Source organism: Bombina bombina, chromosome 7 (assembly GCF_027579735.1).
Source record: "Bombina bombina isolate aBomBom1 chromosome 7, aBomBom1.pri, whole genome shotgun sequence".
Classification (NCBI taxonomy): Eukaryota; Metazoa; Chordata; class Amphibia; order Anura; family Bombinatoridae; genus Bombina; species Bombina bombina.
The window spans coordinates 931,836-959,653 of record NC_069505.1 but is presented as its reverse complement, the minus strand read 5'-3'; the positions used below and the strand labels follow the sequence as shown (position 1 = coordinate 959,653).

General features: G+C 42.6%; 1 protein-coding gene across 2 annotated transcripts in view; it reads left to right on the top strand.

Moving 5' to 3' along the window:
• The window catches only part of LGALS12 (galectin 12), a 129,346-nt gene that overhangs the window by 40,263 nt on the left and 61,265 nt on the right, over positions 1-27,818 (top strand). For both annotated transcript variants that reach the window (XM_053719938.1, XM_053719937.1), the window contains one exon: positions 3,296-3,384. In XM_053719938.1, the coding sequence (XP_053575913.1) occupies positions 3,296-3,384 (89 nt within the window). The remainder of the gene's footprint in view (positions 1-3,295; positions 3,385-27,818) is intronic.

The following is a 27,818-nucleotide window of genomic DNA, read 5'->3' as shown; positions in this document are numbered from 1 at the left end:
AGTGGAATGGGGATTACTCAGATTTGTCCCCTATGCTGAATCTGGATCAAGAGACCAGAGATTCTCTTCTGTGGTGGCTTTCTCGGCCACATCTGTCCAGGGGAATGCCCTTCAGCAGGCCAGACTGGACAATTGTAACAACAGACGCCAGCCTACTAGGTTGGGGTGCTGTCTGGAATTCCCTGAAGGCTCAGGGATCATGGACTCAGGAGGAGAGTCTCCTTCCAATAAACATTCTGGAATTGAGAGCAGTTCTCAATGCTCTTCTGGCTTGGCCTCAGCTAGCAACTCTGAGGTTCATCAGGTTCCAGTCACGCCAAGCTTCCTTGTTACGGATCAAGATCCAGGGACCCGGAAGTGTTTCTGATAGATGCTCTGACAGCACCTTGGGTCTTCAACATGGCTTATGTGTTTCCACCCTTCCCGATACTTCCTCGTCTGATTGCCAGGATCAAGCAGGAGAGAGCATCGGTGATTCTAATAGCGCCTGCGTGGCCACGCAGGACCTGGTATGCAGATCTAGTGGACATGTCGTCCTGTCCACCATGGTCTCTGCCTCTGAGACAGGACCTTCTGGTTCAGGGTCCTTTCAAACATCCAAATCTAATTTCTCTGAGGCTGACTGCATGGAGATTGAACTCCTGATTCTATCTAAGCGTGGATTCTCGGAGTCAGTGATTGATACCTTAATACAGGCTAGGAAACCTGTTACCAGGAAAATTTACCATAAAATATGGCGTAAATACTTACATTGGTGCGAATCCAAGAGTTACTCATGGAGTAAGGTTAGGATTCCTAGGATATTGTCTTTTCTACAAGAAGGCTTAGAAAAAGGGTTTATCTGCTAGTTCGTTAAAGGGACAGATCTCAGCTCTGTCCATTCTTTTGCACAAGCGTCTGTCTGAAGTTCCAGACGTTCAGGCTTTTTGTCAGGCTTTGGCCAGGATTAAGCCTGTGTTTAAAATTGTTGCTCCGCCATGGAGCTTAAACTTAGTTCTTAATGTTTTACAGGGTGTTCCGTTTGAACCCCTTCATTCCATTGATATCAAGCTGTTATCTTGGAAAGTTCTATTCCTAATGGCCTTACATTGTGATTCCCCTTATCTGATTTTTCATTCAGACAAGGTAGTTCTGCGTACTAAACCTGGGTTCTTACCTAAGGTAGTCACCAACAGGAATATCAATCAAGAGATTGTTGTTCCTTCATTGTGCCCTAACCCTTCCTCAAAGAAGGAGCGACTTCTGCACAATCTGGACGTCGTCCGTGCCCTGAAATTTTATTTGCAGGCAACTAAAGATTTTCGACAAACTTCTTCCCTGTTTGTCGTTTATTCTGGACAAAGGAGAGGTCAAAAGGCTTCGGCTACCTCTCTCTCTTTCTGGCTTCGTAGCATAATACGTTTAGCCTATGAGACTGCTGGACAGCAGCCTCCTGAAAGAATTACAGCTCATTCTACCAGAGCTGTGGCTTCCACTTGGGCCTTTAAAAATGAGGCCTCTGTTGAACAGATTTGCAAGGCTGCAACTTGGTCTTCACTTCACACCTTTGCCAAATTTTACAAATTTGACACTTTTGCTTCTTCGGAGGCTGTTTTTGGGAGAAAGGTTCTTCAGGCAGTGGTTCCTTCCATGTAGAGGTCCTGCCTGTCCCTCCCATCATCCGTGTACTTTTAGCTTTGGTATTGGTATCCCATAAGTATTGGATGACCCGTGGACTGACTACACTTAACAGGAGAAAACATAATTTATGCTTACCTGATAAATTCCTTTCTCCTGTAGTGTAGTCAGTCCACGGCCCGCCCTGTTTTTACGGCAGGTCTAAATTTTAAATTAAACTCCAGTCACCACTGCACCCTATAGTTTCTCCTTTCTCGTTTGGTTTTGGTCGAATGACTGGGTATGACGTAGAGGGGAGGAGCTATATAGCAGCTCTGCTTGGGTGATCCTCTTGCACTTCCTGTTAGGGAGGAGATATAATCCCATAAGTAATGGATGACCCGTGGACTGACTACACTACAGGAGAAAGGAATTTATCAGGTAAGCATAAATTATGTTTTCTCCTCCTCCTCCTCCTCCTCCTCCTCCTCCTCCTCCCCTTTCCCTTTCCCTTTCCCTTCCTCCTCCTCCTCCCCTTTCCCCTCCTCCTCCTCCTCCTCCCCTTTCCCTTCCTCCTCCTCCTCCTCCCCTTTCCCTTCCTCCTCCTCCTCCTCCTCCTCCTCCTCCTCCTCCCCTTTCCCTTCCTCCTCCTCCTCCTCCTCCTCCTCCTCCTCCTCCCCTTTCCCTTCCTCCTCCTCCTCCTCCTCCTCCCCTTTCCCTTCCTCCTTCTCCTTCTCCTCCTCCTCCCCTTTCCCTTCCTCCTCCTCCTCCTCCTCCTCCTCCTCCTCCTCCCCTTTCCCCTCCTCCTCCTCCTCCTCCTCCCCTTTCCCCTCCTCCTCCTCCTCCTCCTCCTCCCCTTTCCCCTCCTCCTCCCCCTCCTCCTCCTCCTCCCCTTTCCCTTCCTCCTCCTCCTCCTCCCCTTTCCCTTCCTCCTCCTCCCCTTTCCCTTCCTCCTCCTCCCCTTTCCCTTCCTCCTCCTCCCCTTTCCCTCCTCCTCCTCCCCTTTCCCCTCCTCCTCCCCTTTCCCTTCCTCCTCCTCCCCTTTCCCTTCCTCCTCCTCCTCCTCCTCCTCCCCTTTCCCTTCCTCCTCCTCCTCCTCCTCCTCCTCCTCCTCCCCTTTCCCTTCCTCCTCCTCCTCCTCCTCCTCCTCCTCCCCTTTCCCTTCCTCCTCCTCCTCCTCCTCCTCCTCCTCCCCTTTCCCTTCCTCCTCCTCCTCCTCCTCCTCCTCCTCCTCCCCTTTCCCTTCCTCCTCCTCCTCCTCCTCCTCCTCCTCCTCCCCTTTCCCTTCCTTCCCCTCCTCCTCCCCTTTCCCTTCCTCCTCCTCCTCTTTCCATTCTTCCACCTTCCTTTTCTTCCTCTCTCCTCCTCATTTATTTAATATACACAGAGGATAAAATAGCAGAATGATCAGACTTGAGGAGCAGAGGTATGAGGATAACCAGGACATTTGAATAAAAGAGCATACATTCTGATACATCTACCACAGTAATTTAGTTCCCAGTCCTTTAAAATGAAATGCTCTGTCCCTTCTTCCTCTATGTCCTGGTTCCTCTTAAACCTGTGAACTAAAATCCACCCATAATGCCCCATGCACCTTTCTCAAGTAATTGCATCATTTTGCTAGAGGTCTGTATTTACCGGTGCACTTTTTATGCTTCATTAAATAATTTGTTTTGTGACCAGTCTCTTCCTCTCTCAGGCAACACCCTTCTCCAGGTCTCTGCCCGAAGGGCTGTCTATAGGTCACATGATCACAGTGCGAGGTTTAGCCAAAGTGGACCCAGATGAGTATGTTCTTAAACCTTGTTCTATATCTAAGCTATATTATAAGTGAATATTGTGCATTATATACTCAGGGCTTACATTAATGTTATTTACAAAGCAAGTTCTATTTTGTTTTTTAAATAGCAGAAGCAGCTTATGAAAGTTCATTAAAAAGACATTGAACTCAACATATTTAAATATGGAATATAAAAAAAAAAAATCTTGATATGTTGTTGTGTTTTCTCTTCCTTTTGCCTGATTTTGCTGTAAAATACCTATATACCATAGTCTGGGAATAATGTGATTACTTGTCCTCTCTTTACACATATATATACACACACACCAACACCCTTATACATACAGATACACACACACACACACACACACACACACACACACACACACACACACACACACACCAACACCCTTATACACATACACATACACACACACACACCAACACCCTTATACACATACACACACACACACCAACACCCTTATACACACACACACACACACACAAACACACACCAACACCCTTATACACATACACACACACACCAACACCCTTATACATACACACACACACCAACACCCTTATACATACACACACACACACCAACACCCTTATACATACACACACACACACACCAACACCCTTATACATACACACACACACACACCAACACCCTTATACATACACACACACACACACCAACACCCTTATACATACACACACACACACACCAACACCCTTATACATACACACACACACACACACACACACACCAACACCCTTATACATACACACACACACACACACCAACACCCTTATACATACACACACACACACACACCAACACCCTTATACATACACACACACACACCCTTATACATACACACACACACACCCTTATACATACACACACACCAACACCCTTATACATACATACACACACACACACACACACACACACACACCAACACCCTTATACATACATACACACACCAACACCCTTATACATACATACACACACCAACACCCTTATACATACACACACCAACACCCTTATACATACACACGCCAACACCCTTATACATACACACGCCAACACCCTTATACATACACACACACCAACACCCTTATACATACACACCAACACCCTTATACATACATACACACACACACACACACCAACACCCTTATACATACATACACACACCAACACCCTTATACATACATACACACACCAACACCCTTATACATACACACACACACACACACACACACCAACACCCTTATACATACACATACACACACACCAACACCCTTATACACATACACACACACACACACACACACCAACACCCTTATACATACACACACACACACACCAACACCCTTATACATACACATACACACACACACACCAACACCCTTATACATACACATACACACACACACACCAACACCCTTATACACATACACACACACACCAACACCCTTATACATACATACACACACATACACACACCAACACCCTTATACATACATACACATACACACACCAACACCCTTATACATACATACACATACACACACCAACACCCTTATACATACACACACACACACACACACACACCCTTATACATACACACACACACCAACACCCTTATACACACACACACACACACACCAACACCCTTATACACACACACACACACCAACACCCTTATACATACACACACACACACACACCAACACCCTTATACATACACACACCAACACCCTTATACATACACACACACACACACACACACCAACACCCTTATACATACATACATACACACGCACACACACACCAACACCCTTATACATACATACACACCAACACCCTTATACATACACACACACACACACACACACACACCAACACCCTTATACATACACACACACCAACACCCTTATACATACATACATACATACACACGCACACACACACCAACACCCTTATACATACATACATACACACGCACACACACACCAACACCCTTATACATACATACATACACACACACACACACACACACCAACACCCTTATACACACACACACACACACCAACACCCTTATACATACACACACACACACACACACACACACACACACACCAACACCCTTATACATACACACACACCAACACCCTTATACATACATACACACACCAACACCTTTATACATACATACACACACCAACACCCTTATACATACATACACACACCAACACCCTTATACATACACACACCAACACCCTTATACATACACACACCAACACCCTTATACATACACACACCAACACCCTTATACATACACACGCCAACACCCTTATACATACACACACACCAACACCCTTATACATACACACCAACACCCTTATACATACATACACACACACACACACACACACCAACACCCTTATACATACATACACACACCAACACCCTTATACATACATACACACACCAACACCCTTATACATACACACACACACACACACACACACACACACACACACACACACACACACACACCAACACCCTTATACATACACATACACACACACCAACACCCTTATACACATACACACACACACACACACACACACACACACACACCAACACCCTTATACATACACACACACACACACACACACACACACCAACACCCTTATACATACACACACACACACACACACACACACACACACCAACACCCTTATACATACACATACACACACACACACCAACACCCTTATACATACACATACACACACACACACCAACACCCTTATACATACATACATACACATACACACACACACCAACACCCTTATACATACATACACACACACACACACACACCAACACCCTTATACATACATACACATACACACACCAACACCCTTATACATACATACACATACACACACCAACACCCTTATACATACACACACACACACACACACCCTTATACATACACACACACACACACCAACACCCTTATACACACACACACACACACACCAACACCCTTATACACACACACACACACACACCAACACCCTTATACACACACACACACACACACCAACACCCTTATACATACACACACACACACACCAACACCCTTATACATACACACACCAACACCCTTATACATACATACACACACACACACACACACACACACACACACACACACACACACACCAACACCCTTATACATACATACATACACACGCACACACACACCAACACCCTTATACATACATACACACCAACACCCTTATACATACACACACACACACACACACACCAACACCCTTATACATACACACACACACACACACACACCAACACCCTTATACATACACACACACACACACACACACCAACACCCTTATACATACATACATACACACGCACACACACACCAACACCCTTATACATACATACATACACACGCACACACACACCAACACCCTTATACATACATACATACACACGCACACACACACCAACACCCTTATACATACATACATACACACACACACACACCAACACCCTTATACACACACACACACACACACCAACACCCTTATACATACACACACACACACACACACACACACACCAACACCCTTATACATACACACACACACACACACACACACCAACACCCTTATACATACACACACACACACACACACCAACACCCTTATACATACACACACACACACACACACCAACACCCTTATACATACACACACACACACACACCAACACCCTTATACATACACACACACACCAACACCCTTATACATACACACACACACACGCACACACACACCAACACCCTTATGCGCACACACACACCAACACCCTTATGCGCGCACACACACCAACACCCTTATGCGCGCACACACACCAACACCCTTATGCGCGCACACACACCAACACCCTTATGCGCGCACACACACCAACACCCTTATGCGCGCACACACACCAACACCCTTATGCGCGCACACACACCAACACCCTTATACACACACACACACACACACCAACACCCTTATACATACACACACACACACACACACACACCAACACCCTTATACATACACACACACACACACACACACACCAACACCCTTATACATACACACACACACACACACACACACACCAACACCCTTATACATACACACACACACACACACACACACACACCAACACCCTTATACATACACACACACACACACACACACACCAACACCCTTATACATACACACACACACCAACACCCTTATACATACACACACACACACGCACACACACACCAACACCCTTATGCGCGCACACACACACCAACACCCTTATGCGCGCACACACACCAACACCCTTATGCGCGCACACACACCAACACCCTTATGCGCGCACACACACCAACACCCTTATGCGCGCACACACACCAACACCCTTATGCGCGCACACACCCCAACACCCTTATGCGCGCACACACCCCAACACCCTTATGCGCGCACACACCCCAACACCCTTATGCGCGCACACACACCCCAACACCCTTATGCGCGCACACACACACCCCAACACCCTTATGCGCGCACACACACCCCAACACCCTTATGCGCGCACACACACCCCCAACACCCTTATGCGCGCACACACACCCCAACACCCTTATGCGCGCACACACACCCCAACACCCTTATGCGCGCACACACCCCCCAACACCCTTATGCGCGCACACACACACCCCAACACCCTTATGCGCGCACACACACCCCAACACCCTTATGCGCGCACCACACACACCCCAACACCCCTTATGCGCGCACACACACACCCCAACACCCTTATGCGCGCACACACACACCCCAACACCCTTATGCGCGCACACACACCCCAACACCCTTATGCGCGCACACACACCCCAACACCCTTATGCGCGCACACACACCCCAACACCCTTATGCGCGCACACACACCCCAACACCCTTATGCGCGCACACACACCCCAACACCCTTATGCGCGCACACACACCCCAACACCCTTATGCGCGCACACACACACCCCAACACCCTTATGCGCGCACACACACACCCCAACACCCTTATGCGCGCACACACACACCCCAACACCCTTATGCGCGCACACACACCCCAACACCCTTATGCGCGCACACACACCCCCAACACCCTTATGCGCGCACCACACCACCCCAACACCCTTATGCGCGACACACACACCCCAACACCCTTATGCGCGCACACACACCCCAACACCCTTATGCGCGCACACACACCCCCACACCCTTATGCGCGGCACACACACCCCAACACCCTTATGCGCGCACACACACCCCAACACCCTTATTGCGCGCACACACACCCCAACACCCTTATGCGCGCACACACACCCCAACACCCTTATGCGCGCACACACACCCCAACACCCTTATGCGCGCACACACACCCCAACACCCTTATGCGCGCACACACACCCCAACACCCTATGCGCGCACACACACCCCCAACACCCTAATGCGCGCACACACACCCCAACACCCTTATGCGCGCAACACACACCCCAACACCCTTATGCGCGCACACACACCCCAACACCCTTATGCGCGCACACACACCCCAACACCCTTATGCGCGCACACACACCCCCAACACCCTTATGCGCGCACACACACCCCAACACCCTTATGCGCGCACACACACCCCAACACCCTTATGCGCGCACACACACCCCAACACCCTTATGCGCGCACACACACCCCAACACCCTTATGCGCGCACACACACCCCAACACCCTTATGCGCGCACACACACCCCAACACCCTTATGCGCGCACACACACCCCAACACCCTTATGCGCGCACACACACCCCAACACCCTTATGCGCGCACACACACCCCAACACCCTTATGCGCGCACACACACCCCAACACCCTTATGCGCGCACACACACCCCAACACCCTTATGCGCGCACACACACCCCAACACCCTTATGCGCGCACACACACCCCAACACCCTTATGCGCGCACACACACCCCCAACACCCTTATGCGCGCACACACACCCCAACACCCTTATGCGCGCACACACCCCCCCACACCCTTATGCGCGCACACACACCCCAACACCCTTATGCGCGCACACACACCCCAACACCCTTATGCGCGCACACACACCCCAACACCCTTATGCGCGCACACACACCCCAACACCCTTATGCGCGCACACACACCCCAACACCCTTATGCGCGCACACACACCCCAACACCCTTATGCGCGCACACACACCCCAACACCCTTATGCGCGCACACACACCCCAACACCCTTATGCGCGCACACACACCCCAACACCCTTATGCGCGCACACACACCCCAACACCCTTATGCGCGCACACACACACCAACACCCTTATGCGCGCACACACACCCCAACACCCTTATGCGCGCACACACACCCCAACACCCTTATGCGCGCACACACACCCCAACACCCTTATGCGCGCACACACACCCCAACACCCTTATGCGCGCACACACACCCCAACACCCTTATGCGCGCACACACACCCCAACACCCTTATGCGCGCACACACACCCCAACACCCTTATGCGCGCACACACACCCCAACACCCTTATGCGCGCACACACACCCCAACACCCTTATGCGCGCACACACACCCCAACACCCTTATGCGCGCACACACACCCCAACACCCTTATGCGCGCACACACACCCCAACACCCTTATGCGCGCACACACACCCCAACACCCTTATGCGCGCACACACACCCCAACACCCTTATGCGCGCACACACACCCCAACACCCTTATGCGCGCACACACACCCCAACACCCTTATGCGCGCACACACACCCCAACACCCTTATGCGCGCACACACACCCCAACACCCTTATGCGCGCACACACACCCCCAACACCCTTATGCGCGCACACACACCCCAACACCCTTATGCGCGCACACACACCCCAACACCCTTATGCGCGCACACACACCCCAACACCCTTATGCGCGCACACACACCCCAACACCCTTATGCGCGCACACACACCCCAACACCCTTATGCGCGCACACACACCCCAACACCCTTATGCGCGCACACACACCCCAACACCCTTATGCGCGCACACACTCACTACACCAACACCCTTATGCGCGCTACACACACCCCAACACCCTTATGCGCGCAACACTCACCCCAACACCCATATGCGCGCACCACACAACCCCCAACACCCTTTTGGGCGCGCACCACACACCACACCCCTAACACCCTTATGCGCGCACACACTCCCCAACACCCTTATTGCGGCGCCACACAACCCCAACACCCTTATGCGCGCACACACACCCCAACCCCTTATGCGCGCACCACACACCCCCAACACCCTTATGCCGCACACACACACCCAACACCCTTATGCCGCGCCACACACACCCCTACACACCTTAATGCGCGGCACACAACCACACAAAAGCACCCCAACACCCTTATATAGGGGGTTTCCAATTTTTTAACCTGCTCTCCTTAAGTTGTAAAAACAAATAGTACTTTATAATTATAAGTTGGCAGCATATAGGAAAATATGTTAAGTGTTCACGGTATAATTTGTATAATGTGGCTCAGTAATAGTTAAGGCACGTAAGTGCCCAGAGCTTGATAAGCAGTCAATGTGCATTGAAAAAGAAAGGAAATAAAAAACAAGTGAATAGATTTTATGCAATTAAATGGTAAACGCTAATGCAAACTAATATTCTCTTTGCAAACCGCTCAGGAAATAGACCGTTCTATTCAACTTGATAGTGATACAACTATAGTTCTATTCAACTTGATAGTGATACAACTATAGTTCTATTCAACTTGATAGTGATACAACTATAGTTCTATTCAACTTGATAGTGATACAACTATAGTTCTATTCAACTTGATAGTGATACAACTACAGTTCTATTCAACTTGATAGTGATACAACTATAGTTCTATTCAACTTGATAGTGATACAACTATAGTTCTATTCAACTTGATAGTGATACAACTACAGTTCTATACAACTTGATAGTGATACAACTATAGTTCTATTCAACTTGATAGTGATACAACTATAGTTCTATTCAACTTGATAGTGATACAACTATAGTTCTATTCAACTTGATAGTGATACAACTATAGTTCTATTCAACTTGATAGTGATACAACTATAGTTCTATTCAACTTGATAGTGATACAACTATAGTTCTATTCAACTTGATAGTGATACAACTATAGTTCTATTCAACTTGATAGTGATACAACTATAGTTCTATTCAACTAGATAGTGATACAACTATAGTTCTATTCAACTTGATAGTGATACAACTACAGTTCTATTCAACTTGATAGTGATACAACTATAGTTCTATTCAACTTGATAGTGATACAACTACAGTTCTATTCAACTTGATAGTGATACAACTACAGTTCTATTCAACTTGATAGTGATACAACTATAGTTCTATTCAACTTGATAGTGATACAACTATAGTTCTATTCAACTTGATAGTGATACAACTATAGTTCTATTCAACTTGATAGTGATACAACTATAGTTCTATTCAACTTGATAGTGATACAACTATAGTTCTATTCAACTTGATAGTGATACAACTATAGTTCTATTCAACTTGATAGTGATACAACTACAGTTCTATTCAACTTGATAGTGATACAACTATAGTTCTATTCAACTTGATAGTGATACAACTATAGTTCTATTCAACTTGATAGTGATACAACTACAGTTCTATTCAACTTGATAGTGATACAACTATAGTTCTATTCAACTTGATAGTGATACAACTATAGTTCTATTCAACTTGATAGTGATACAACTATAGTTCTATTCAACTTGATAGTGATACAACTACAGTTCTATTCAACTTGATAGTGATACAACTATAGTTCTATTCAACTTGATAGTGATACAACTATAGTTCTATTCAACTTGATAGTGATACAACTATAGTTCTATTCAACTTGATAGTGATACAACTATAGTTCTATTCAACTTGATAGTGATACAACTATAGTTCTATTCAACTTGATAGTGATACAACTATAGTTCTATTCAACTTGATAGTGATACAACTATAGTTCTATTCAACTTGATAGTGATACAACTATAGTTCTATTCAACTTGATAGTGATACAACTATAGTTCTATTCAACTTGATAGTGATACAACTATAGTTCTTTTTTTTTTTTTTAACAAGTTTTTATTGAGGTATACAGACAAGAGGATACAACAAAATGGACATCTCTCAGCTATGAAATGTTCACGGGCTTAGTTGCCAGTCAAACCAAGATAACAAACAGAACAAGTAACAAGGCATACAAATAAGGTCATTGTAACAAGCTGAGTCCAATGAATGTAGCAGATGGAGCGGCTTAATGTTATGTGGCAGTTCTTATTTTCGCCGCTCCATTAACAGTTATGAATCGTGTCATATCCTCAAGCTAGAAGAAAAAAGTGTTTACTTTTTAAAATAAGAATATAACCATTTTGCATAATACCGGTGAGTAGCTACTTTTTTTTGTCCCAGAAGAATCTGGAGGAAAAGTACAGTTAAGAAGAAGCATATAGTAAATAGAGAGAGGAAAGAGGAGGAGAGAGAGAGAAAGAAAGGAGAAAAATAAAAGGGGGGGGAGAGGGGAGGCGGGGAGGGAAAGGTAAGGAGGAGGGTAAGGGAGTCAGATCTACCCCCAACGATTGATGGGAAACGAGCTAACATGTTCCCTAGATCGTGCCATTCCAGTATGCTAGCATCAGTTCATGATGGTCTAGTTTGTGCACTCTTAGATAATGATATCTTTCTAGTATTAGTAGGTCATCAACCTGACTTCTCCATTCTTGTTCAGTAGGAATTATCTGAGATTTCCAATGCCTTGGAATGAGTTTTTTAGCCGCTGTCAGCATTAACAGCAATAGTGCCTGTTTGCCCTGACCTTCTAGCCGGGGAAGGGAGCAGAACAGTAATGTCTCGGGGGCAGGGGGAATTAGTATGCCTAAAATTTCTGATATTGTTTTAAATACCGCCGTCCAGTAGCCCGATAGGAGTGGGCATCCCCACCAGATATGGAGAAGAGAGCCCTCTCCCCCGCAGCCCCTCCAGCAGGTGTTTATCAGACTGGGAAACATTTTGCTTAGTCTTTTTGGTGTCAAATACCAGCGACTTATGAGCTTTAAATGGATTTCTTGTTTTTTGTCCGAGACTGAGGAAGATTTGTTTGACCGAAATGCTTTAAGCCATGTCTCATCATCTATATCCAAGCCTAACTCTCTCTGCCATGCAATTGTGTAGGAGGGAAGTGTGGTACTAGAGCTTTTAACCATTATTTTATATAACTTGGAGATCAGATGTTCAGGGCAGTCAGTTTGTATGCACAGGTTTTCGAAGTAAGTTGTTTCCCGACCAAGGTCTTGTCTATGTTTGTGATGAGAAATATAGTGTATCAATTGGTTATAATGGAGCCATGAGGAGAAAATCTCCCCATGGGATTCCGCTAGAGTTGCTTGTGTTTTCAACTTGCCTCCATCTGAGACAAATCGAATGGAGCCTGTCCTGAGAGGATATGGGAGGAGGATTTTATGTCTTAGTCTATGGTAAGGTATGTCTGTATTCTCTAGGAGCGGGGAGAGTGGTGCAGTTCTAGAGGAGATGTGGGTGCTGGTGGCCAAAAGCTTGTCCCATTCAGATAAGATGTTTGCAGTAATAAGGTAGTGTTGTATGTTTTTGGGCCTCTGCTGTGGAGGTGTCCATGCCAGCATCGCTAAGTTGTTCAGCTTAAGAATGTCCCTGTCGATACGTATCCACATCTTATTGTCAGTGTTGTGAGCCCACTCTACTATGTGTCTAAGCGCTATTGCATGTTTGTAAGCCAAGAGGTTCGGGACTCCCAGCCCTCCGCAGTCTCTTGGTAGGTATTGTGTTTTCTTTGGTACTCTAGGTCTAGTGCCTGCCCATATATATTGTTCTAAAACCTTTTGAAATTGAGAGATATAATTATCGTGAAGCGGGATAGGGAGGGCTTGCATCAAGTATAGGATCCGAGGGAGGACATTCATTTTCACTACTCCTATCCTACCTAGCCAAGAGAGGGATTTATTCCTCCAAGAGGACAGATCTCTGGCAATGTCGGTCTTTAGAGAGTTGTAGTTATGTTTGATTAGGTCATGAGTTGATGTAGTTAGTTGTATCCCTAGATATTTTAATTTGTGTTGGGCCAGAGGGATTCCATAGGTATCTCTAATGTTATGTATTATTTGGGGGGGGGGGAGTATTGATATTTAGGATTTTGAGATGTTCAGTTTGAAATTAGATACTGTACCATAAGCGTCTAGCTCCGGCAAAAGTTATGGGATGGAGCTGCTTGCTTCAGTCAAAGTGAAGAGGATGTCGTTGGCGTAGAGCGCCTGCTTATGTTCTGATTGGCCTATCTTAAGTCCCTTGATGTGGTTATTATTTCTAATCTTTTGGGCCAGGATTTCGATGGAAATGGCAAAGAGTAAAGGGGATAGGGGACAGCCCTGTCTAGTGCCGTTGTTAATGGAAAAGGGCTCGGACAGGGTGTTATTTACCCTAATCCTTGCATTAGGGTTGGAATATAAGGCGAAGGTCATGTTAAGAAATGGTTCTGGGACTCCCATTTCGACCATAGCCCTGCGCAGAAAAGGCCAGCGGACACGGTCGAAGGCCTTCTCCGCGTCAGACGAGAGAAGAACCAGGGGTGTGTTTGATGCTTTGGCATAATTTATTAAATGGATGGTTTTTATAACATTGTCTCGGGCTTCTCGCCCTGGTATAAAACCTGGTCACAAGATACTAGGCCGGGGAGGTATTTGTTTAATCTATTCGCTAGGATTTTAGCCAGTATTTTCATGTCCGCGTTTATTAAGGAGATGGGTCTGAAATTTGCAGGAGACGTGGGAGGTTTGCCGTGTTTAGGGATCACAGTGATATGAGCCTCAAGGAGGTTTCTAGATAGAGAGGGGTCGTTTCTTAGGTTATTAAACAGGGATAGGAGGTGAGGGGCCAGTGTCCCTAAAAACTTCTTATAGTATCCAATCGTAAAACCATCTGGCCCTGGGCTCTTACCCGATGGGGAGTCTTTGATAGCTTGGCATATTTCCTCTAATGTGATAGGTCGTGCCAGATAATCCTTCCCTTCTACATCTAGTGACGGCAAGCCTAGCCCAAGAAAGTAAGTGTCCAGGTGATCTCTATCTGTTGTGGGAGACTTGTCGTCTAACGTAGTGACGTCTGGAATTGGAATGTTATATAGTGAGTTGTAATACTGTCTGAAGGCGGAGGCAATCTGTTTGTTATTTTTGATTGGGTGGCCCTCTGGGGAATGTAGTGTGTGGATATAGGAGGCAAGTTGCCTCCTCCGTAGGCACCTTGCCAAAAGTTTCCCCGGCTTGTCTCCGCCTTCATAGTAGTACTGCCTTAAATGTAAGGCATTACGCTGGTGAATAGTTGTCAGGTGAGCTTTGAGGTCTGATCTGGCTTTAAGGAGGTCTTCTCTAAGATTGCCGTTAGATTTTGTTTGTGTGCTTTTTCAAGCGTGTTAATTTTATCTAGGAGTTGTGTATGTTTCTCTCTAGCCTTTCTGAGAATCTTAGCTCTTCGCCTAATGAGTATACCCCTCATGACAGTTTTGTGTGCTTCCCATTCACATTGCAGGGATGTAGTGGAGTTGCTGTTAAAGGAAAAATATTCTATGATATCTCTCTCGAGTTCTGCTAGCGCAATAGGATCATCCAGAAGGGATTCATCCAGTCTCCATATCTTAGTAGTGATAGGGAGGTCTGGCCATAAGATGGAGCAAGTGACAGGAGCGTGGTCTGTCCAGGTTATGTGGCCAATCTCACATTGGTTAGTCAGAGCAAGTCCATTTGCGTCAGTTAATATATGGTCAATCCTAGTGTAGCAGTCCTGTGGGGGCGAATAAAAGGTGTAGTCTTTAGTCAGATGATGTAGAGTCCTCCATATGTCATGAAGAGCGAGTTTGGAGAAAGTATGTTTAGTTGCTCGTAAGACAGACTTGGGGACAGATGAGATTCCCTTAGAAGAGTCTAGTTCAGGGTCAAATGCTAAATTAAAATCTCCTGCCAGAAACAGTGTGCCTTTAACCTGGTCTAATACTAAGTTTGATATTTTTTTTGAAGAAGGGGTTTTGAGTCTGGTTCGGTGCGTAAATATTCAGCAGTGACAATTGTTGCCCATAAAGATGCCCTGTCAACATGATATAGCGGCCCTCTGGGTCTTTGTCAATTTGAGATATTTGGAGCGGGAGGGATTTTTGTGGATCAGGATGCCTACCCCTCCTTTTTTTTGGGGACCTGAGGCGAAGAAAGTCATGGAAAACTGGGGAGTATTCCATCTGGGTTCCCTGCCCTTCTGGAAGTGTGTCTCTTGAACCATGATAATTTGGCTCCCTAATCTAGTGAGCTCTTTATATGCAATTGACCTTTTACCTGGGCTATTAAGCCCTTTCACATTTATTGTTGTCAGTCTTAGAGAGTGGTCTTGAAACTTACTAGTCTTACCCGCCATTTTCGTGTGGGCAAGGAGAGAGGTTGGAGGGAGAAGGGGGGATAAAAAAAAAGGGAGAAAGGAGGGGGGAAAAGGATGGAAAAAAAGGAGGAATTGAGCTAGGGTAGGAAGAAGAGGCAACACTGATAGAGGAAAGGGGAGAGAGGGGAGTAAGTGCTTAATAAGGTTAAGGATGAGAGAAGCGCACACCAAAGGTGTACCCAGAGTAGGGGTGTGGGAATGCTATATAAAATAGCAGAAAAAGGTACTAGTGGAAAGAAGTGCAAAGGGGAAATATCTCCCTTTCCGGCAAAAAAAAGGATACATTTATATTGGTCTTAAGTCTAATAGGCACGCAATTTGAGTTGTGAGGGGAGGAGGAGGGATTTAGGGTCAACATGTATTAAGGATGTGTGTAAGGGGGGAAGGCTAAGAAGAGCCAACAGGTTTCTTTGAGATCTGTTGCAGCCCTTTGCCCACAAAGGCATTGTCTATGTTATAACCTTGTGGGATCTGAATGTGGGCAGTAGAAGCAATTCTCCTATTAGCGGAAATGTGTCCTGGTTGTGTTGTGGAGTGGGGTTGTTTGTGTTTAATTCTAAAGGTAGTGTAAGAAGGGTGATATCTTGTACTAAGGATTAAAATGTTATTTCACACTGGTTATTGAAGGATACAGATCATTAACATTGTTAACTTAAGCTAGATGCGTTTCTAATCCTTTAAGATACGCAGTGAGAAACTTACAAAACCATACTTATCAAAATGTTGTCCGACCTTGTGAACCTAAAGAGAAAACAACTTAAAACCGCAAACAGGGTCAAATGACAAAAACAATAGTACATTTACATTTATAGAATTCAAATGAGAGCAAACAAGACAATTTCAAATGATCAAGCTGTAAGCTAAGAGCATTTTCAAAAGGATACTGTCTCATTGGAAGAGTGAGTTTGTGCGCTCTTTATGTTGGGAAAGTTATCATCCAGTCTGTGGGTGCTATATACAATCCCAAACTTGTAAGGACAGATCTAGCGATCTGGTTTCGTCTCTGCCCGGGCAGTGACGTCTCATCCTTGTGTGCAGGTGTAGGAAAAAGAGATGGAGGGTCTCATCAGTGTGGGTCATCTCCTGCTGAAGAAGGTCCCGTAATGATTCGGGGTGTCGGGATGAGACGAGAAGAATCGGGAGCTTCTGTCACCGTATGAGGAATGGAGAGTTCTTTGTAAAAGGCTTCAGTGTCCTCTCCAGGTCTGTAGATCAGCGTTTTGTTGTTGTTGTTGTTTGAGACGATCAGGGACACCGGGAACCCCCATCTGTATTGAAGTTTGTGATTCCTGAGGGTAGTTGTAATGTGAGCAAGTTCACGCCGTTTCTGGAGAGTTGCTTGCGATAGGTCAGAGAACAGTGAGATTTCTTCCCCAGCATGGAAAATGGGGTGATTAACTATAGCACATCGTAAAAAAGCTCTTCTTTATCTTTGTATCTTGTGAACTTAACTATTATATCCCTGGGTGGGGCTTTAGGAGGAGGTTTAGGCCTTATGGCCCTGTGAGCCCTTTCGATAGGAATGTCGTCTGCAGATGGGTCCTCTCTTATAATTTTGAATAGGGCTTGCAAATAACCCTCTATGGCTGGAGGAAAAGCTGTCTCTGAAACACCCCTTATCCGCAAATTGTTGCGGCGACACCTGTTTTCTAGGTCTTCTAGCTTATCGGCAAGAGTGTTAATCCTGCAATCCTGCTCCAGAATATGAGTTGAAGTTTTTTGAAAATTGCATTCTATGGACTCCTGTTTTTCTTCTAAAGTTATCACCCTTTGGTCAAGTGCCCCAATGTCTTTTCTCAAGTCACCAAATAGACTTCTCATCTCCTGCATAACTTCCTTAATGTCTTCTTTAGAAGAAAGATGCATGATATCATTTTTAGTAACATACATGGTGTTTGGGAGATCAGCGGAGTGAGTGGGGTGTGCCATAAGTAATGAGGAGGTTAAGGTATCCTCTGGGCAAGTGGGTGTGATAGTCTCTGCAGGTTTAAGATAGTGACTGAGGGTTTTAATGGGATTCAGCTTGTCTGGTTTGGTCTGCCTTTTGCAAGGCCTTTTGCATTACATAAGTGTCCAATAAAATCTTTGTGTATGGCGGGTCTAAGGAGCGCTCACTTTGTTTGAACCGAACTGTCCTTTTAAATAAATAAAGCTTGTGCAGCAGGTTATTAAGCCTTAGGTCCTCTGTTTAGAGAAAGGAAAAAATAGATAAATGTGAAGCAGACTACTTCACTTCGTTACCGGAATTGTCTGCTGAAAATACCAGTTCCTATTGTGATATTTGGGCTGCAATTAGGTGTGCCATGAGCGATATGCCCCTGTCTGACCTCCGCTTCACCACTAACTTAATGTCCCCTTTTAGCTAATGAGTGCCGGGATGGTTAAAAACCAGTGTTACGGTACCAACTGTGTACCAAGGGTTAACCCCAGATGAACAATGTCCTGCATAGACAATCAGCAATTCACAACCCAGCCAGTTTCAGGTTTAAAACAGAATGACAACTTTATTTGAAGGCAGCACACAGATTTATACAGGTTTTTGACCCCCCCTCAGATGGGGGTTGAAAGAATGTTGTACATTAGATAAAAGGGAGAAGCGCCCTTGACATGATACAATAGAATTATATTACTTAAATACTTTACTTAGGCAGATAACAAATTAAACACATTTGGCTTGTCTTATCACCTAGCGTCTGTTCTCTGAGGGTGATTAAACAATGGCCTGTTTATTACTTAAATGTAATTATAGCACACAATAGCTGAGGCCAGAAAACCTGTCTTTAGAAATTAGATTCTTAAAGCTAAACACAGTTAACTCTTTCAGTCCTGACAGAAGGGTCTGTCACATAGCTCCCCCCTTGTGGAACACTCCGGCAGACCCGGCTTGACCCTTTTGCGGGTCAACCTGGGGATGACCGGACTAGGAGGTGGTAGGCATGTCAGTTTGCTGGGACAATCCATCTGTATTCTCGTTATGAGAGAGAATCCCTGTCTGTATAAATAAGGGTTCAACCTCTTCAGTGCCCCGACTAGGGCTAAACAGTCCTTCAAAATATCATCGGCTTCTTTACGTGGTTTTTGTACCTGCTCTTTATAGGTATCCACAATCCCTTCATACTGACATAGGGTGCCCTTGAGTTGCTGCACCTCCCTATGAGCCAGCGTCAGCTTCTCCTCCAGTGTCACTAAGTTTGTCCTTAATGTTTCATGTTCCACTCTCAAGCTGGTGTTTTCTGCAGTCTGTCGGTGCAGCTTGTCTAGCAGAGATTCCTGTTCTAAACATGCTTTTTCCTCTGCACTCCTCTTCTCTCCCGCTAGCACTGTTACATGATTATTTAACGTGACCATTTTATCCTCTACGTGACTCTTCTCCTTCATCAGCGCATTGTAACGTGACTCCCACATATCAATAGCGGATAGAGATTTACTGAGCTCAGCGTCCTGGGGCTTAGCAGCAGGGGGGTCAGTCTCTGCTGCACGGATCTGAGCACGGGTAGTCACAGGGTTAACATTAGCGGGACCCATGGGAGCATAGGCAGAAACAAGGGGGACCAAGGTATTTCCAAGGAGAACATCAGCTGGTAAATCCTTCATGACCCCCACATTCACAGGTCTAGCGCCCCCTCCCCAATCCAAATGCACCCTGGCAACAGGTAGGCGGAACACAGTGCCCCCTGCTACCCTCACAGCCACAGTGTCTCCTGTGTGCTGTTTCTCAGACACCAAGTTCTTTCGAAGCAAGGTCATGGTAGCACCAGTATCCCGTAGACCACTGACCTCCTTCCCATTCACTTTAACCAGTTGCCGGTTATTCCGGTGGGCAGCTTGCACAAGGTCTGCCTCATGTAGTATGCCCCAGCATTCTTGCGCCTCTACGTAGCGGGCCGCAGGCTGAGGGTTACGTGGGATTCTGCCGGCGGGTCTTCTCCAGGACTGTGCTTGGTTCGCTGCATTTAGGGGACACTCTCTGGTCTTTTGTGCCCTAGTTGCTTACATCCAAAGCACCGAATAGGTTGTGAGTAGCCCCGCGAATTGAACCGGGCTCTCTGAGGGTAGTTCGTGGCCCGAGACCGTGTGGTATAGCGGTGCGTTGGGGGTTGGTAACTGGCAGGTGCTGGGGTGACTGGGGGTCTGTACTCCACTCTGGCAGGGGGCTTAGTGGTAGCAGTGTCCAGTTTGCGGGCATCCGTATACTCATCTGCCAAGCGAGCCGCTTCATGCAGGGTGGAGGGTTTACGGTCCCGAACCCACTCTCGAACTCCTGCGGGTAACTTGTCGAAGCAATGTTCCAACAGGAATAGCTGCAGCACCTCTTCCCCAGATACGGCTTGGCACCCCGCTATCCAGTGAGCTGCTGTGCGGTGCACCTTACATGCCCACTCAAGGTAGGAATCACCAGCTAATTTAACAGTGTCTCTGAACCGCCTCCGGTATGCCTCCGGTGTAACCGCATACCTGGAGAGCAGAGCCTCTTTTACAGTATTATAATCCCTGACTTCCTCATCTGGAATGGCCCGAAAAGCCTCACTGGCCCGGCCGGATAATTTTCCGGATAATATCATGACCCAGTCCTCTGCGGGTACCTTGTGTAGTGCACATTGCCTCTCAAAATCCGCAAGGTACCCATCAATCTCTCCTTCTGTTTCCAGAAAGTTTTTAAAAGCGGTAAAATGCACTTTTCTCTTTTCCACTGGGGTTGCGGTGACTTGGACTGCTGCAGCGCCGCTTTGGCGAAGTAGGTTGGCCTCCACAGCTGCTATGACCCGGTCGATAATTTCCGCAGATGGGTTGGGGCCATAGTGTGCCAGTCTTATTTTGACCGCCCGGTCAAAGCTTGCTTCTTCGGGGGTTCTGTCTGACATGCTGGGCTCATTGGTTCCTTCGTGCCCTGATACTCCGTCCATCTCGGTCAGTCTTGCAATAATCTCCCTCTTCCTGAGGTTACTGGTTTGTTGGCCCCGTTGCTCTAGCAGGTCTTTAAGGGTAGCTCTTTTTAGCCTTTCATACGGTGTTCCCATTCGGTCTGGATCCGTAGTTGCTCCTTTGGGCGATAAGGATTCTCCCGTCGCTTGCCACCAATGTTACGGTACCAACTGTGTACCAAGGGTTAACCCCAGATGAACAATGTCCTGCATAGACAATCAGCAATTCACAACCCAGCCAGTTTCAGGTTTAAAACAGAATGACAACTTTATTTGAAGGCAGCACACAGATTTATACAGGTTTTTGACCCCCCCTCAGATGGGGGTTGAAAGAATGTTGTACATTAGATAAAAGGGAGAAGCGCCCTTGACATGATACAATAGAATTTATATTACTTAAATACTTTACTTAGGCAGATAACAAATTAAACACATTTGGCTTGTCTTATCACCTAGCGTCTGTTCTCTGAGGGTGATTAAACAATGGCCTGTTTATTACTTAAATGTAATTATAGCACACAATAGCTGAGGCCAGAAAACCTGTCTTTAGAAATTAGATTCTTAAAGCTAAACACAGTTAACTCTTTCAGTCCTGACAGAAGGGTCTGTCACAACCAGCAATACATTCAGGCGGGTACTCACTGCGTTTACTGTTTTTTCAATCGCCACTTCACTGGGACAGATGAGGAGCCTGAACGCACCAGCGTGGTTGCTGTCGGCCACGTGGCTTTAATATGGCAATCAGGTAGGCCGCGGTGTGTCCGATAGTGGGCCTGATGGATAAGCACCTCTCTCTGCTGCAGGTCGCTGCGTCGTGTTGTTCAGGTTCTGTGTTTTGGTTCCACCAGTGAGTTAGTGGGTGTTGGGATGGTCTGGGAGTGAGGCCATTATTGTGAAGAGAATGTGCCAATGAGTCTCCGTTCTGAGAGATGCTAGGTGTCGCTCCAAGACAATTTATATTTGCGCTGGGTGGTAGCGGAGGGTGATTCTAGTTGACCCTGTAGATTTTGGGAAGAGGTTGCGTGTCATTAGAGTGCTTTTAGCCGGAGTAGGAGATGAGAGCTCTTTCAGAAAGCAGCCATCATCCTGCGTGGCTAAGCTCCGCCCCTCATACAACTATAGTTCTATTCAACTTGATAGTGATATAACTACAGTTCTATTCAACTTGATAGTGATACAACTATAGTTCTATTCAACTTGATAGTGATATAACTACAGTTCTATTCAACTTGATAGTGATACAACTACAGTTCTATTCAACTTGATAGTGATACAACTATAGTTCTATACAACTTGATAGTGATACAACTATAGTTCTATTCAACTTGATAGTGATACAACTATAGTTCTATTCAACTTGATAGTGATACAACTATAGTTCTATTCAACTTGATAGTGATACAACTATAGTTCTATTCAACTTGATAGTGATACAACTATAGTTCTATTCAACTTGATAGTGATACAACTACAGTTCTATTCAACTTGATAGTGATACAACTATAGTTCTATTCAACTTGATAGTGATACAACTACAGTTCTATTCAACTTGATAGTGATACAACTACAGTTCTATTCAACTTGATAGTGATACAACTACAGTTCTATTCAACTTGATAGTGATACAACTATAGTTGCAATTGATAGAGAGAAGTCGAGATAAAGCTGGAAATAGTTCAGAATATAACACGCTTTAAGCAACCTTTAGAAATACAGGAGCTGTCTTGCTAATAATTAATACTAGTGGAGTAAATAAGGTTACTTCCTCAAGCTACATAATCTTTTAGCAAGTACAAAGCAAGTGAAGTATTTAAGCTTAAAGTAGATACATCATAATCATACAGAATTTAATAGTAGATACAACATTATACTCATACAGAATTTAATAGTAGATACAACATTATACTTATACAGAATTTAATAGTAGATACAACATTATACTTATACAGAATTTAATAGTAGATACAACATTATACTTATACAGAATTTAATAGTAGATACAACATTATACTTATACAGAATTTAATAGTAGATACAACATTATACTCATACAGAATTTAATAGTAGATACAACATTATACTTATACAGAATTTAATAGTAGATACAACATTATACTTATACAGAATTTAATAGTAGATACAACATTATACTGATACAGAATTTAATAGTAGATACAACATTATACTATTACAGAATTTAATAGTAGATACAACATTATACTTATACAGAATTTAATAGTAGATACAACATTATACTCATACAGAATTTAATAGTAGATACAACATTATACTCATACAGAATTTAATAGTAGATACAACATTATACTCATACAGAATTTAATAGTAGATACAACATTATACTTATACAGAATTTAATAGTAGATACAACATTATACTCATACAGAATTTAATAGTAGATACAACATTATACTCATACAGAATTTAATAGTAGGTACAACATTATACTCATACAGAATTTAATAGTAGGTACAACATTATACTCATACAGAATTTAATAGTAGGTACAACATTATACTCATACAGAATTTAATAGTAGGTACAACATTATACTCATACAGAATTTAATAGTAGGTACAACATTATACTCATACAGAATTTAATAGTAGATACAACATTATACTCATACAGAATTTAATAGTAGGTACAACATTATACTCATACAGAATTTAATAGTAGGTACAACATTATACTCATACAGAATTTAATAGTAGGTACAACATTATACTCATACAGAATTTAATAGTAGATACAACATTATACTCATACAGAATTTAATAGTAGATACAACATTATACTCATACAGAATTTAATAGTAGATACAACATTATACTCATACAGAATTTAATAGTAGGTACAACATTATACTCATACAGAATTTAATAGTAGGTACAACATTATACTTATACAGAATTTAATAGTAGGTACAACATTATACTGATACAGAATTTAATAGTAGATACAACATTATACTTATACAGAATTTAATAGTAGATACATTATACTCATACAGAATTTAATAGTAGATACAACATTATACTTATACAGAATTTAATAGTAGATACAACATTATACTCATACAGAATGTAATAGTAGATACAACATTATACTCATACAGAATTTAATAGTAGATACAACATTATACTTATACAGAATTTAATAGTAGATACAACATTATACTTATACAGAATTTAATAGTAGATACAACATTATACTTATACAGAATTTAATAGTAGATACAACATTATACTCATACAGAATTTAATAGTAGATACAACATTATACTATTACAGAATTTAATAGTAGATACAACATTATACTATTACAGAATTTAATAGTAGATACAACATTATACTCATACAGAATTTAATAGTAGATACAACATTATACTCATACAGAATTTAATAGTAGATACAACATTATACTCATACAGAATTTAATAGTAGATACAACATTATACTTATACAGAATTTAATAGTAGATACAACATTATACTCATACAGAATTTAATAGTAGATACAACATTATACTCATACAGAATTTAATAGTAGGTACAACATTATACTCATACAGAATTTAATAGTAGGTACAACATTATACTCATACAGAATTTAATAGTAGGTACAACATTATACTCATACAGAATTTAATAGTAGGTACAACATTATACTCATACAGAATTTAATAGTAGGTACAACATTATACTCATACAGAATTTAATAGTAGGTACAACATTATACTCATACAGAATTTAATAGTAGGTACAACATTATACTCATACAGAATTTAATAGTAGGTACAACATTATACTCATACAGAATTTAATAGTAGGTACAACATTATACTCATACAGAATTTAATAGTAGGTACAACATTATACTCATACAGAATTTAATAGTAGGTACAACATTATACTCATACAGAATTTAATAGTAGGTACAACATTATACTCATACAGAATTTAATAGTAGATACAACATTATACTCATACAGAATTTAATAGTAGGTACAACATTATACTCATACAGAATTTAATAGTAGGTACAACATTATACTTATACAGAATTTAATAGTAGGTACAACATTATACTGATACAGAATTTAATAGTAGGTACAACATTATACTTATACAGAATTTAATAGTAGATACATTATACTCATACAGAATTTAATAGTAGATACAACATTATACTTATACAGAATTTAATAGTAGATACAACATTATACTCATACAGAATGTAATAGTAGATACAACATTATACTCATACAGAATTTAATAGTAGATACAACATTATACTTATACAGAATTTAATAGTAGATACAACATTATACTTATACAGAATTTAATAGTAGATACAACATTATACTTATACAGAATTTAATAGTAGATACAACATTATACTCATACAGAATTTAATAGTAGATACAACATTATACTTATACAGAATTTAATAGTAGATACAACATTATACTCATACAGAATTTAATAGTAGATACAACATTATACTTATACAGAATTTAATAGTAGATACAACATTATACTTATACAGAATTTAATAGTAGATACAACATTATACTTATACATAATTTAATAGTAGATACAACATTATACTTATACAGAATGTAATAGTAGATACAACATTATACTCATACAGAATGTAATAGTAGATACAACATTATACTCATACAGAATTTAATAGTAGATACAACATTATACTCATACAGAATTTAATAGTAGGTACAACATTATACTCATACAGAATTTAATAGTAGGTACAACATTATACTCATACAGAATTTAATAGTAGGTACAACATTATACTCATACAGAATTTAATAGTAGGTACAACATTATACTCATACAGAATTTAATAGTAGATACAACATTATACTCATACAGAATTTAATAGTAGATACAACATTATACTCATACAGAATTTAATAGTAGATACAACATTATACTTATACAGAATTTAATAGTAGATACAACATTATACTTATACAGAATTTAATAGTAGGTACAACATTATACTTATACAGAATTTAATAGTAGGTACAACATTATACTTATACAGAATTTAATAGTAGGTACAACATTATACTGATACAGAATTTAATAGTAGATACAACATTATACTTATACAGAATTTAATAGTAGATACAACATTATACTTATACAGAATTTAATAGTAGATACAACATTATACTTATACAGAATTTAATAGTAGATACAACATTATACTCATACAGAATGTAATAGTAGATACAACATTATACTCATACAGAATTTAATAGTAGATACAACATTATACTCATACAGAATTTAATAGTAGATACAACATTATACTCATACAGAATTTAATAGTAGGTACAACATTATACTCATACAGAATTTAATAGTAGGTACAACATTATACTTATACAGAATTTAATAGTAGGTACAACATTATACTCATACAGAATTTAATAGTAGGTACAACATTATACTCATACAGAATTTAATAGTAGATACAACATTATACTCATACAGAATGTAATAGTAGGTACAACATTATACTCATACAGAATTTAATAGTAGATACAACATTATACTCATACAGAATGTAATAGTAGATACAACATTATACTCATACAGAATTTAATAGTAGATACAACATTATACTCATACAGAATTTAATAGTAGATACAACATTATACTTATACAGAATTTAATAGTAGATACAACATTATACTCATACAGAATGTAATAGTAGATACAACATTATACTCA